This window comes from Nannospalax galili, unplaced genomic scaffold, assembly GCF_000622305.1.
Source record: "Nannospalax galili isolate Female #2095 unplaced genomic scaffold, S.galili_v1.0 scaffold54, whole genome shotgun sequence".
Classification (NCBI taxonomy): Eukaryota; Metazoa; Chordata; class Mammalia; order Rodentia; family Spalacidae; genus Nannospalax; species Nannospalax galili.
In genome coordinates this window covers 258,507-271,920 of record NW_008341028.1, presented here as the reverse complement: position 1 = coordinate 271,920, position 13,414 = coordinate 258,507, and the positions used below count along the sequence as shown (strand labels likewise).

At 43.0% G+C, this 13,414-nt stretch overlaps 1 protein-coding gene across 4 annotated transcripts in view; it reads right to left on the bottom strand.

Moving 5' to 3' along the window:
• The window catches only part of Cdk13 (cyclin dependent kinase 13), a 112,728-nt gene extending 99,314 nt beyond the window's left edge, over positions 1-13,414 (bottom strand). For 2 of the 4 annotated variants that reach the window (XM_008836271.2, XM_008836269.3), the window contains exon 1: positions 11,687-13,414. In XM_008836271.2, the coding sequence (XP_008834493.1) occupies positions 11,687-12,900 (1,214 nt within the window). In that variant the 5' untranslated portion in view covers positions 12,901-13,414. The remainder of the gene's footprint in view (positions 1-11,686) is intronic. The other 2 variants (XM_029564977.1, XM_029564978.1) reach the window with 1 other exon arrangement.

Sequence of the window (13,414 nt, the reverse complement as noted above, 5' to 3'; positions counted from 1 at the left end):
AATAAAATAAAATAAGAGGAAGAAAACCTAAGTATGCGACTGTGCTATCATATTGTATAAGATAAAGAGGACCAAAAAACCAAGGAGAAAATCTTTTTCAGTGTGGAGTAGACAAAGATTTTTTTTGACCCAATTTTATAAATCACAGAAGTAAAAAAGCTAACTTGGACTTCATAAAAACTCTAAACTTTTGCACCCTGAATTTATTGAAGAAACCAAAGACGGATACATTTGTAAAACATGTTCAGCTACCCAGAATGTGTACAGAACTTAAAGCAAACCAGTTCAAAAATATAGATAGAGGGGCTAGAGAGATAGCTCAGTGGTTAAGAGCACTGACTGCTCTTTACAGAGGACCCGGGTTCGATTCCCCGCACCCACATGGAGGATAACAACCATCCTTAACTCCAGTTCCAGGGGAATCAACGCCATCTTTTGACCTCTGCAGGCATTGTGTGAAACAGGTGCACTTACACACATGCAGGCATAACACTCATACACAAAAAATAAAATATTTTTTTAAATAAAAAAATAAATAAAAAATAGAGAAAAAAATTTGAAACTTTCCAAAAGATATGAAGAGCATATGAGCATACAGGAAGATGCTCCATCCTACTATTAGGACTAAAAACAAAACCACACTACAATACACATCCACTGATGTGACTAAAATTTCACATAATGAACTTTTAGTAAAGGTGCCAAACATATGGAAAGCTCCAACAATGCTGACTAGAACGTGAAATGTAACAGCCATGTTAGAAGACAATACAGCATTTTACAAAGTCACACTTATAGCACAGCATGGCAATCCCACTCCAAACAAGCTCAAGAAAAACAGAAACAAAAGACCTCTATACCAATGTTCAGGAGCTTTGGCTAAAAACTATAGATTAAAATGTGAGGTCCGAAGTTATAAAAGTACTAGAATTTTTTAAAAAAAAGGGGGGGGGAGCTTCCAGGACACTGGTGTAAGAGGACTCCCTGGCTAATACCCTAAAAACACAGGCAACAAAAGCAAAAATAAACAAACGACATAACAAAGTAAAACCTGCACAAACAAGAAAACAACAAAATGTGAAAGAACTTATTTGTAAGCCACACCTCTAATATGGAGTTAATATCTAAAATACATGAGACTCAAACAATTCAATAGAAAACAAACAACCCCATTTAAAAATGAACAAAGGATCTGTCAGACATTCCTCAAAAGCAGATATACCAATGATCAACAGGTATACAAAAAATGCTCATCACTAATTATCAGGGAAATGCAAATTAAAATCATAATGAGGTAACTCTTCATACCTTTAAGAATGGCTATTCTCAGGGCTGGAGAGATGGCTCAGCAGTTAAGAGCACTGACTGCTCTTACAGAGGACCCGGGTCCAATTCCCAGCACCGACATGACAGCTAACAACTGTGTAACTCCAGTTGCAGGGGATTTGATACCTTCTTTTTACCCCTGCAGGCACTGTACAACATGGATGCACTTACATACACTGCACTTACATACAAGCAGGCAATACACATAAATCAAAAAAAAAAAATCTAAAAATAGAATTATCACATGGTTTCTCCATATATAAATCTGAAATCAGTGTGCTGAAGATCTACACGGCCGTCCTTTCTGCAGCACAACAGCTAAGATAGAGAAGTAGCACAGGTGCCCATTATCAGATGGGTGGATTTTAAAAAAGTGGTATAAATAAAGACTGGAATACTATTTAGCCTTATAAAAGGAGGAAAGTCTGTCATTTACAACAAGGACGAACCTAGAGGGCATTATACTTAAAGAGAAATAAACTGTGCACAGAAAGACAAATACTCCATGATTTCACTGTTACATGAAAATCTAAGTCTTGAGTTTTCATTATTACTCTAATAAACTTTTAAGAACTTTTAAGTAGCAAAGAGTGGAAGAGTGTTCAGCAGAGGCTTGGGGAGGACTGATAGGTAAAGGAGAAATGTTGATCAAAGGTTCAAAGTTCATTAAAATAAGATCTAGTGGTCTATTACACAAAATTTAACAATGTAAGAGTGCAGCGGACATTTCAAAACTGCCAGGAGATTTCATCCAAGAGTGGTGATGCTCACCTGGAATCCTACCAAACAAGCAACAGAGAAAGGGGGAAGGCCATTTTTTGGGAAAAAAAAAAAAAAAAAAAAAATGGGGCGAAAAATTTTTAAATTATCTTAAATCTCTGCAAATACAATCAATATCAATTAAAAATAAAATTTAGCCATGCATAATGAATGGTATATACATATATCCCAGTCACTTAGGAGGGGAGCCAAGCCTAGCCTGGGCTGCATAGCAAATAACAGGACAGGCCAGCGAGGGTTACACAGCATGATTCTGTCCAAAAAAATTAAGGACTGGCAAGATGACTCAGAGTTGATAAGGGAATCTGCCACTGGGACAAACATGGTAGACAAAGAACCAGCTCATCCAAGATGTGCTCCAAACTCCACAAGCACTGTGTGTCCACACACAAAAATAAATAAATAAAAATAAATTTAACAGCAACAGAAAAGAATATTCATGACAATGTCATGGAAGAACACCTCAGGCGTCTGGACTTAGGCAATGGCTGTACCTCTGAGACAGTATGTACCCAGTCCTCAGGTAGCTGGATTTAAGAACTTTCAATTTCTTAACACTTTTCTATACTAACTTGAAAATTTCTACTATAAGCCTCTATTCTTTAAGTAAATAGGTGAAAAATAATGTAGTATTTAAGAAAAAGAAAAATGACTCCAAAAGAGGTAAAAGCTTAATCTTAGAAAAACTGTTGAGTATTAAAATAACCCAGTAAAAGTGCTCCGATGTAACTGAAAATGGAAGAGTGCCCATTTATCACTTTCAGTTCCTCTCAGTACCCTCTTTTGACCTACAGGTTATCAACAAATAGACATCCATTTCATAGATTTCCCCGCCACAATTTAAAGGTGTAGAAATTCCATCACCGCGATCAAGTACTACTTCTGATTCCAGCATGGAAATTTTACTGCAAATGGCCACTTCAAAGTTTATAAATTTCTATGTGTGAATTAAAATCAACCCAAACCAAAAATAACAATAGCAGCCACTGCCACCAATAAAGAAGTTATCCATATGGGGAAAAAAGTACAGAATAAGGGGGGAAAGGTTAGCGTTAACTTAAATATAAATAATAAGCAGCATTCACTCAAAATTACTATATTTCAGGTTTTAAAATGAAATGTGATCATTTTGGGCTTTTACTTTGCTAGCCTATAGTATCTAGTAGAGAAAATATCCCCTGCTATAGGGTAATTCCTTTTAATCTCTTTTCATAATGTATACATATGTAAATACTTTTACGGAAGCTTCTATACTAGGTTTCCATAAGGCTTTTTTCTAAGCCTTTAATGTTAGCTATCCCTCCCCATCCTCCCCCCTTACTTAGCCTCCCATTCCCTACCACATTTAAACCTTCCTACTTTATTGTTCCCCTTTTGTCATTTATATCATTGCATTCTATCTCCCCTCCCAGGAAATGCTCCCTGTTCCCGCCCATAGCCATTTATTACTTTCCTAACATCTTTGGATTTTCTCAATTGAAACATGCATATCTAAGAATTGAAACCTAGCATTCAGCTAAGAGAAATAACATGCTACATTTGTCTTTTTGGGTATGCGTTACCTAACTCGGGATAACTGTGTCTAGTTCCACTGATTTACCTGTACCAGGAACGGACTGCCTCTTTGGAAGCTGTTGATAGGGGTCCCAAAGACCCTCAAACAATACTGGCCATTGACCCTGGTCTTGGTTACCTACCAGAACCTCACAGTTAAGACCCTATTGGTTAAAGATACTATATACATGAGCTGTAGAACAAACAAGGAGAAATCAACTTGGTACTAACTTCAAAGCTTCATCTCTACTAGATAGCTTTCACAGTGCATGCTACTAGGAGAGAAAATTACTCAACCTTACTTTGCTGCAAATCCAGCAAGCTACAACTGGCCTGGCAAGATATGCCCATTCTCATTCTGCTAAATGGACATACTATTAAACTGACTCTTAGTGATTTACTGATATACCCAAAGATAAATGTATCTCTCAACTCTCACCAGAGAATCCTCCTTATGCAGCACACATTGATTAACAGAGAAAATCACAACTGGCCAATGTGGAGAATAAGAGGCTGCAGACACCCTACCCCTGAATACGACACCTATATCAAACTTCTGCCTCCCAAGGCTCAGAGATCACTGCGGAAGAGAGGGTGGAAAGATTCTAAGTACCAAAGGTAGCAGATGACCACAAGGAAACAGTTTTCAAGATAGTTGAGGAGTGACTCATATGACCTCACAGCACGGGTGACAGCATGCACAAGTCCCATGTAAGCTCAAGCCATAGAGAATCCCAGCATAGACAGGGGGACGCCCTGAGGAACTACTGGCAACCAATGGCTGCTGGGATGAGGAGTTGCTATCGTTTAAGGGTGTGAATTTTGCTAGGTTTACAAGGATCGAGTGGATGGACCCGCAGTAAAGCACTTAGGGACACAAATTTGACTCTATAGGCTTTAATGTATCTATTATATCCATATAAAATATCTATCTATATTAAAGCCTATACAATAGAGTACATGAAATTGGAGGAAGACAAGTAAGAGCGGTCCTGATAAGGGAAGGGGCTCTAAATATGATCAAAATATATTGTATGAAATTCACAAAAATTCAACCTTTAAAAATGTTAGTTTTCAGCCGGGCGTGGTGGCGCAAGCCTTTAATTCCAGCAGAGGCCACTCACTCTATGAGTTCAAGGCCAGCCTGGTTTTTCTCCAAAAAAAAATTTTTTTTTTTTTTTTTTTTTTTTTTTTTTTTTTTTTTTTTAATATTTAAAAAAAAAAAAAAAAAAAAAAGTTATAGTTTTCTCAGAAACTTTCTACCTTAACAATTAAATTCAACAAGAAAAACTGACCATTTATCTTGATTGGTACAAAAGAATGCAAATATGAACAGCAGGTCTGAGTTTATGTTATTTATACTAAAGTGCCTAAACACACAACTAATATTCTAGTAGATAGAGATGGTTTTGGTAGTTATTTTTAAACAAGATGTCACCATGCAGCCCTTGCTAGCCTGGAACTCAATATACAGGCCAGGCTGAACTCAGCGATCCATCTGCCTGCCTCAGCCTCTCAAGTGCTGGGATTCTCCTGAGTGCTGAGATTTATGGTGTATACCACCACATCCAGTGAGAGTGATGTTCTTAAAGTCTCTCTCTCCTTTAGAAAAAACTATTATTGTGTGTATGTATGATGTGCATGTGAGTGTGGGCATGCATACCCTGGCATGTGGAGAATGGATAACTTTCAGGCATTCAAGCATAGGTTCTCTCCTTCTACTATGGGTGAGGACCAAACTCACATCATCAGGCTTGAATGGCAAATATATTTCACTTACTCCTTAAAGTCTCTGCCTATAAATTATTTTATTAGTAGTAAAAAATTACTTCCCCAGGCCTAGAGAATACATGAATCACAGTTGCAAGCAAGTTTAAGGATGGCATCTGTGTAAATTGGATTATTTCACTGTGTGGAGAAAAAAGTATTTAACTAAATCACTAATAAAAATGTTTTAGAATTTGTCCTTTAGGAGCTTACCATCTAGTGGAAAGCCAATGGAGTCAGCCAACTCACTGAAATGTTATATGGAAGCTGTAACAGCTCTACAACAAAAATAAAGCACAGTGCTAGGAGAAGCAAGGAAAAGAAACCAACTTTCTTCTAGATGAGACAGTAATAAAGATGTTGGGATCTGAGATGAGTTCTGAATGCAAGGTAAACAACAAAGATGAAAAATCTGCAGTGTCTCTTACATTTCAAGCTCAGAGAATGGTTAGCATGGAAATTCAGAAAAATAAAAGAGCCTCTAAAAAAATAAGAGTTCTAATAGAACAGGGCCAGATCATTAAAAGCATTAAGTCACAATGCATTACAAAGTTTAATTCTGCAAAATGGGATGGACATTATTTAATCATATATAAAGAAAACTAATAAAGAATGGACAAAAGGGGGTGTGTGTGGAACGCAGGGATAGTAGCTCACTCCTTTAATCCTAGGCCTTCCAGAGCTGAGTTCAAGGCCAGCCTGAGCCACAGAGTGAGATCCTGTTTCAACAAACTGAAAAGGGAATAGAGGGAAGGTAATGATAATACAAAATCTAACCCATTAAAAATGATAGTCGAAATGAGACACTAGAAATGAAAAGACAGACATATAGATCAGCGTTAGGTGGAAAGAAATGTGATGAGGAATGAAAGAGCAAAGCACAAGGCCCATCTTCTGAGAATGACAGAAACAATCACAACCTTGGTCTACCCAAATTTCTAGCCTCTTCTGTTTCTGCACTTATTCTAGCATTTTATGTTTTCAGTGTTTTTTATATGAGTGAAGAACATATCAAATCAGCAACATTTTATAATAGGAGCTTTTTAAAAACTCTGGGCTATTGCCAGGGGTGGTAGTACATGCCTTTAATCCCAGCACTCGGGAGGCAGAGGCAGATGGAGGCAAGATCGAGAGGCCAGTCTGGTCTACATAGTGAGTTCCAGGCCAGTTGGGGTTACAGGGAGACCCTGTTTTAAAAGAAAAACAAAAACAAAAAACCTCTGGACTATCTTCATTTTGTATTATTTTGAACACTAGCTGTAAACATAAAATCCTCATAATAACATTAATGATTTCACTTATTTCTACCTGACATGCAGTCTTCTCAGGGTCTTGGGTTTTGGGGTGTTTTGTTTTTTATACGTATGAGTCTCATGCCTTCCCAGGAACCTGGTTGAAATCATTAGTCAGAGTGAACCCTAATTGCCCCAGAGACCAGTTGTAGTACTACACTGTCTTGTCAAGGTGCTCAGAGACTACAGACTTCTTCATTCCTTTCTTTTAAAAATTTTTTTTTCTTTTCAAAAAAAAAAAAAAAATTGGGGGGGGCTCCTTTTTTTTGAGACAGGGTCTCCTTGTAGTCCCAGCTGACCTGAACTCACTATGTAGACCAGGCTGGCCTTGAACTCACAACTCACAAGGATCTGCCTGCCTCTGCCTCCCAAGTGCTGGGATTAAAGGCATGCATCACCACCCCCCGTTATTTTTACATTATGTATATGAGTGCACCTGTGTTAAGTGCACCCACGTCATGCAATGCCTACAGAGGTCAGAAGAGGGTACTGGCTCCTCTGGAACTGGAGTTACAGACAGTTGTTAGTTGCCATGTGGGTGCTGGGAACCAAACCCAGGTCCTCTGCAAGAGCAGCCAGTGCTCTTAACCACTGAGCCAACTCTCCAAACCCCATGCTGCTGCTGCTTGATGCAATGGAACCGCCATAGATGTAAAAAAAAATCCAGTTCTACACAACACAATGTGTCCTACTGATTGTAATTCATCTGACTTCAGTCACTTCAGGTAAGACATCCCTCAGAACAATCAGTGACTAATAATTACTATTTTCAAGAAATGTTTTTGGCCAATCTTGTAAGGACAAAGTAGGAAAAAAACATCCAGAGGATTTAAACCTCCTCACTGTTCATAAAAACTACAAGTTGGGACTGGGGTTCAATGACGAAGTGCTTGTCTAACAAGTGAGAGGCTCTGGGTTCATTAGGAGCACCACAAAAAGATAAATATATTAAAAACTACAGACAACTGCCCTGAATGAATTTTGAGAAAAATTGTTTTTGCTTTTTTGTATTTTCAGACAAGATCTCAATGTAACCCAGACTAGCCTTGACTCATGATCCTCCTGCCTCAGTCTCAGTGCTGAGGTTATACCAAACCAGTCTGTCTAGTAAATATTTCTATAAAAAAAATCCTCAAAGTGCTGATAAAGAAAATGCCCAGGGTACAGAAATTGATACATAAGATACCTCAAAAGGTTGGATTTCACAAAACAAGTCAGTCAGTATGTGAGGTGATAGAGTCTATTGAATGCCAGCTGAGGTTCAACACAGCATATTAAGGACATGTACTTCCAAATCAGCTCATGGTTTGAATCCAAGCTGACTGAAGCAAATCACTTAAATTTTGGAGGACCTGTCCCAGTCCATGCTTTGGGAGCATTTCCAACTATCACAAGGGTTTGGGGTGAATTTAAGGCATGCATCAATGACTGCACACAGCGGAACAGTATACTAGTACTCTTCTCTCCCTTTCCTCATGTCCATACACCTCACATATTTACCAAAGGGCTAACCAGAGAGATGATAAGAATTCAAATACCTCATATCAAATAGTAAAGAAAAATATGGTAAACAGCTTATGGGGGAAGTTAAGCTAAGAGGGCCACTGATAAAAACTGCAATAAACTGAGAATTGGAGATTCAAATGAAGAACAGGCTGTGAAGAATACAGAAAGAGGACTTATCCTAGGATTAATATCAAAAAATCTTCTTACTATGATTTCAATACTACTTTGAATATATATACACATTTCCTTAAAAGTATCTATGTTAAGCCAGGCATGGTGTCCCACATCTTTAGTCCCAGCACTAGGGAGGCAAAGGATCTCTGTGAGATCAAGGCCAGCCTGGTCTACATAGTGAGTTCCAAGCCAGCTGGGGCTATAGGGAGGCCCTGTCTCAAAAAGACCAAAAAAAAAAAAAAAAAAAAAAAAACACAAAAACTTCAAAAAAAAAAAAAAAAAAAAAAAAAAAAAAAACTATACTGATAATTCATCAATAAATAAAATCTACTATGTAGGCTTGGAAATAGCCATACTGCTTTTTCTTTTCTTTTCATTTTTATGTGTATGAGTGTATTGCCTTTATGTATGTGAGTGCACCCCTGCCGTGCAATACCACGGAGGTCAGAAGAGGGCTTTGGGCTCCCCTGGAACTGGAGTTAAGGACGGTTCATAGCAGCCATGTAGGTGCTGGGAATCGAATGCTGGTCATCTGCAAGAGCAGTTAATGCTCTCAACTTCTGAGCCATCATCTCTCCAGCCCCCATACTTTTTCTTATAGCATTACTTACTCAAATGAGGCACATAATCCAGATTCACAGTCCCAGCTTGCATGTTCAGTGAACTCCAAAACTCCATCATCCCTTCCTTTTCTTAGACAAGTACTAAGTGTCGATATGGGCCAAATACAGCGCAGAGCACTAGGAATTCAATGGTAGGCAAAGCAGGCCAGATGCCACCATGGAACTTACAATGTCTTCTATTCCTTAAAGAACAGGAATCATCTACCAGAATTACTAAAATCTAAAATAAAACTTTTTGTACTAAGTTAAACAAGAGAATTCATGTTCTTAAACAATATATACATTTGCTATTTCTAAAGATCTTTTTCCAATTACCTATTTTAGCTGTGAGTTCTAAGCCCTACATTTTAAGCAGGACATTTGACAGGCAACACATAATAAAAAATAAAAATCTGAAGACAATATTAAAAAAATAAAATAATAAATAAATAAATAAAGAAGACAAGATTTTGGCCCAGGGAAGACAGCTCTGAAGACATGGCAACTATCCCCATGTTCTAAAGAGCCAGTACACAAATTTGTTCTGTATGGTTCCAAAGAGTTAAATCTGGCAGTTAATTGAGGATGTGGGTTTGTTTCAATATGAAGTCTTCTAACAATTCAAACTACTCAACAATTCAATTATCTTAGATTTCCATAGGGCTGGAAACTTCACAAAACATAAATTTTCATTTACACCTTGAAATAATAAAAATGTTAAGTATTTCCTATTACAGCATTTCCCATTACAGTTTAGGCAATTAAGTTTTCAACAATCCTGCTAAGAAACTGGACAAATCACATAAGGCCCGGGTTTGCTCGCCAGCATCACATAACAAGAAAGAAACTGAGCAAACAGTACTGGAACTCAACTCCAAAAATGTAATAGAGCAGGCTGTCTATAATGTCCTTTCCCCCCAACCCCACCCACACCCCCACCCCACCCCTGTTTGTACTCAAGCATACACCAAACTGCCAGTATCAAGAATATTGGTGGATATATTAGCTTCTTCCAATCCTTTATAAATACTGCTGGTCAATACACACACCATGAGGACTCCTAATGAATGGACTTTCATGATACTAGCTCAGTGACTCTGCCTACGCTTTTCTGCTCTATTCCAGTCCTTAAAACAGCACTGGTATATAAAAGATGCTCAGTAGGTATTTGCTCAGTATGGATAACTCTAATCACAAATTACTACTACATAAAATACAAGCCAGTGCCGTTTAAGGGGGCCTTGCTAAGGTGTCTAGCAACTGCAACCCTATTAATCACAAACCCACTGTTAAAACTGCCATCACACAATTCAAAGTTATGAAACTTAATCAGTTTGTAAAACAAACTGAACTGCAGAAAATGTGAACTATTTGGCAAATGTAAAATGTTACAATTAAAAGTAACATATAAAGCTCCTCTACAAGTTAATTTGGTGCAAGAGTTGTCAGTGGCAAAATTCTTACAGCTGGCATTTTATATGTGCTGGACACTGTATGAAGAAAAGGATGCAGTTATTTTGGTTTACAGACAAACTCTCCAACTTTCCTCACAGCACATCTTCACAGGTATTGGGCTGACACTTGAAAGATCTTCCTATTCTACAGACACCTGCAAAGTACTGAGGGCTGATAGCAAAATCTGAGCTTACCCATACTCATCAGCCCCTTGGCATTACTGAAAACTAAGAAACAAAAAAAGAACAGCAATCCAAACGTTAGTCTACAATACCTGAAACCAAAGCCTACAAGGGCCAGGGGTCTTAATGTAAGAACCTACAAGGCCTAAAAAATACTCAAAAGTCGTTTTTAATTCACTCTACATTAAGTATATACCAACATACTGGCTTTTTTTTTTTTTTTTTTTTTTGGCAAATACTATTATTGTGCAACAAACAAAGCTTAACCACGTAAAAATGTTATTCCAATCTCACCGGATTAAATTATTCCCGCAAAAACTTTTTAACGCAGATCCTAATATTTAAAGCCCTACTTAACTTTACAGTAAGCAATTTCAGGTTCATAAAGGCCTGAGAATGCACTAAGCCACTCACTCGGTTACACCAGAACACTACATAGATTTATGTGACCTGCAACTGGTTGTTGACCAAAACTTTCTTTTTTAATTTTGGAAATTATGATTGAAAGATCAGGAAAAAGGCAAGACTATCACAAAAATAATTATTTTCCTTATCTTCAAGTTCTATTACCACCAACTTCTACTTACAGATATTTCGGATATTAGAATAAACTTTACGACAGCTCTTTTGCCCATCCCAGTGCTAATCACATGAAACATTTGCAATCCTTATCTAACTCTGACATCACCACCTGATTCGGATTCCTCTTCAATACAAGTCCCTACACTGCAGTCCATTAATAAATCAGCAGCAAGGAAACCTCTTCTCCATAAACAGGCTTCCAAATCATTAAGACAAATTAAACCACTCCTAGGTAGCTGTGCTGGAAAGGCAAAGGGCGGTTCTCAGAAACCTGTTAAGACCCTAAAGCAACAAGTCCAAGACTCCCAACTCTTACAGATTTTCCCCGCCGCAGCCCTGGCTGCTGGCAGGGTCCCTCGGACGCCCCTCCCGCTAGAAGACCTCTGGGTCCCGGGGGAGCAGCGGGGCGGCTCCAAGGCGCCTCGCCCCACTCACTGCCTCTGGGGGACCCGGGGGTCGGACTCACCTGAGCACTGGACTGTAGGGGCTGCGCGAGCGCCGCCAGCTGCTGCTGCTGTACGGGCTGGGGGAGACATCTCCGCCCCGCTCGTAGGAGCTGTGGCGGCTGTAACTGGGGGAGCGGCGCCGGCTGTAGGGGCTCGGGGAGCGCTGCAGCCGCCGGGAGTAGGGGCTGCTGCCACCTCCCGCCGGGCTCGGCGACTTGCGGCTGCGGAGGCTCTGCGAGGCCCTGTGGGACACCGGGCTGTCGTCCCGGCCTCCCAGCGGGCTCAGGGACCGCTGCCGCCGCCTGTAGGCCTTGGGCTCGCTCTTGTCCTCCCGGTAGGCCTTGGGCGTCTCCTTGTAGGCCGAAGGCGTCTCCTTGGACGACTTAGTCCGGCTGCGATGGGCCTTGAGGTCTCGCTCCTTGCGGCTGCTGCTGCTGCTGGACGTGGCCGAGGCGCTCTTGCGGCGCCCGCCGCTGCTGCTGCTACTGCCACTCTTGGCGGCGTCCGGCCGCTCCTCGCCGCTGTGGCCGTGCCGCCCTCGGGCCTTGGAGGCCTCGCTGCCGCTGCGCTGGCCGTCGCGCCGCCGGTGCTCGCGGTGGCGCTCCTTGCTGCGGCCGCTGCTGCTGCGACGGTCCCGGCGCGGCCTGCGCTCCGACCCCTCCGCGCGCCGCTGCGTGCCGGAGGAGGAGGCCGGACTCGCGCCGTTGCCCCCCGTTCCCCCGGCAGCCGTCGCCGCCGTTGCCGCGCTGGCGCCCCCCAGCAGCAGCCCCTGCTCGGACTGGGAGCTCACATCCTCGTACTCCACCAGCGGGGTCACACCCCCGCCGCTACTGGCACCGCCACCGCCGTCCTGCTGCGGCTGGGGCAACGAGAAGACCCGGCGCTTCTCCGCCTCCTGCCCGGCGCGGGGTCCGCGGCGCCGCTTCTGCCGCCCTCCCGGGCGCCTCTTGCCTCTCGCCAGCCGCTTGACCTCCAAAGGGGGGCCCGGGCTGAAGCAGGAGGAGGAGGCCGCGGCGGCGGCGGCTGCGGCGGCGGCCGCGCCGGGGGCAGCCAGGAAGAGCAGAGGCGGCGGGGGCGGCGGCGGTTGCAGGAGCTGCGGCTGCAGGAGCGGCAAGAGCAGCGGCGGCTGCTGAGGGGACAGGAATCGCCTCCGCTTGCGGCGCTCCTCCAACTTCTTCTCGGCCCAACTCAGGCCCCCGCCTCCCCCCAGCGCCGTGTCCGAGCTGCTCGGCATCGCCTAGAGCCCGCCGCAGAGCGCGGCGCGGGTGCGGCCTCCTCCGGGTCAGACCCTGGCCATGTCCCCCGCCGGGAAGGGGGACGGCGGCGGCCGCGGCAGAGGGGTAGCAAGCAGCAGGGCCGGCCGAGAAACGCGCCACGATAATCCGGGTCGGGACGCGGGTCCCTGGTTCCAGGTCGCAGCGGATGCGCAGCGGCCTCCGGGCCTGACACAGCGAGGATCGGGCGGCGGCGCTTCTGCCGCGTTGGTCGTCCTATGGTCGGGTTCGAAGTCGCGGGCGCCGGGCGCCGACCTGCGGGGAAGTGGGAGTCCTCCAAGTGCCCCCGGTGGCGGGAGAGCGGCGGCCGCCTCGGTCCGGCGGCGCAACGCGGAAGTGCCACCTTCGCCGCGCTTCACTCCATCGCCCTGACGTCGGGGTCGAGATCGAGGGAGGGGAGTGGGCGCGACAGCAGCACGCCTCGGCCGCCCGCGGCTCCGCGTCGACGTCGTCCTGCGCTGGCGGCGACACCCC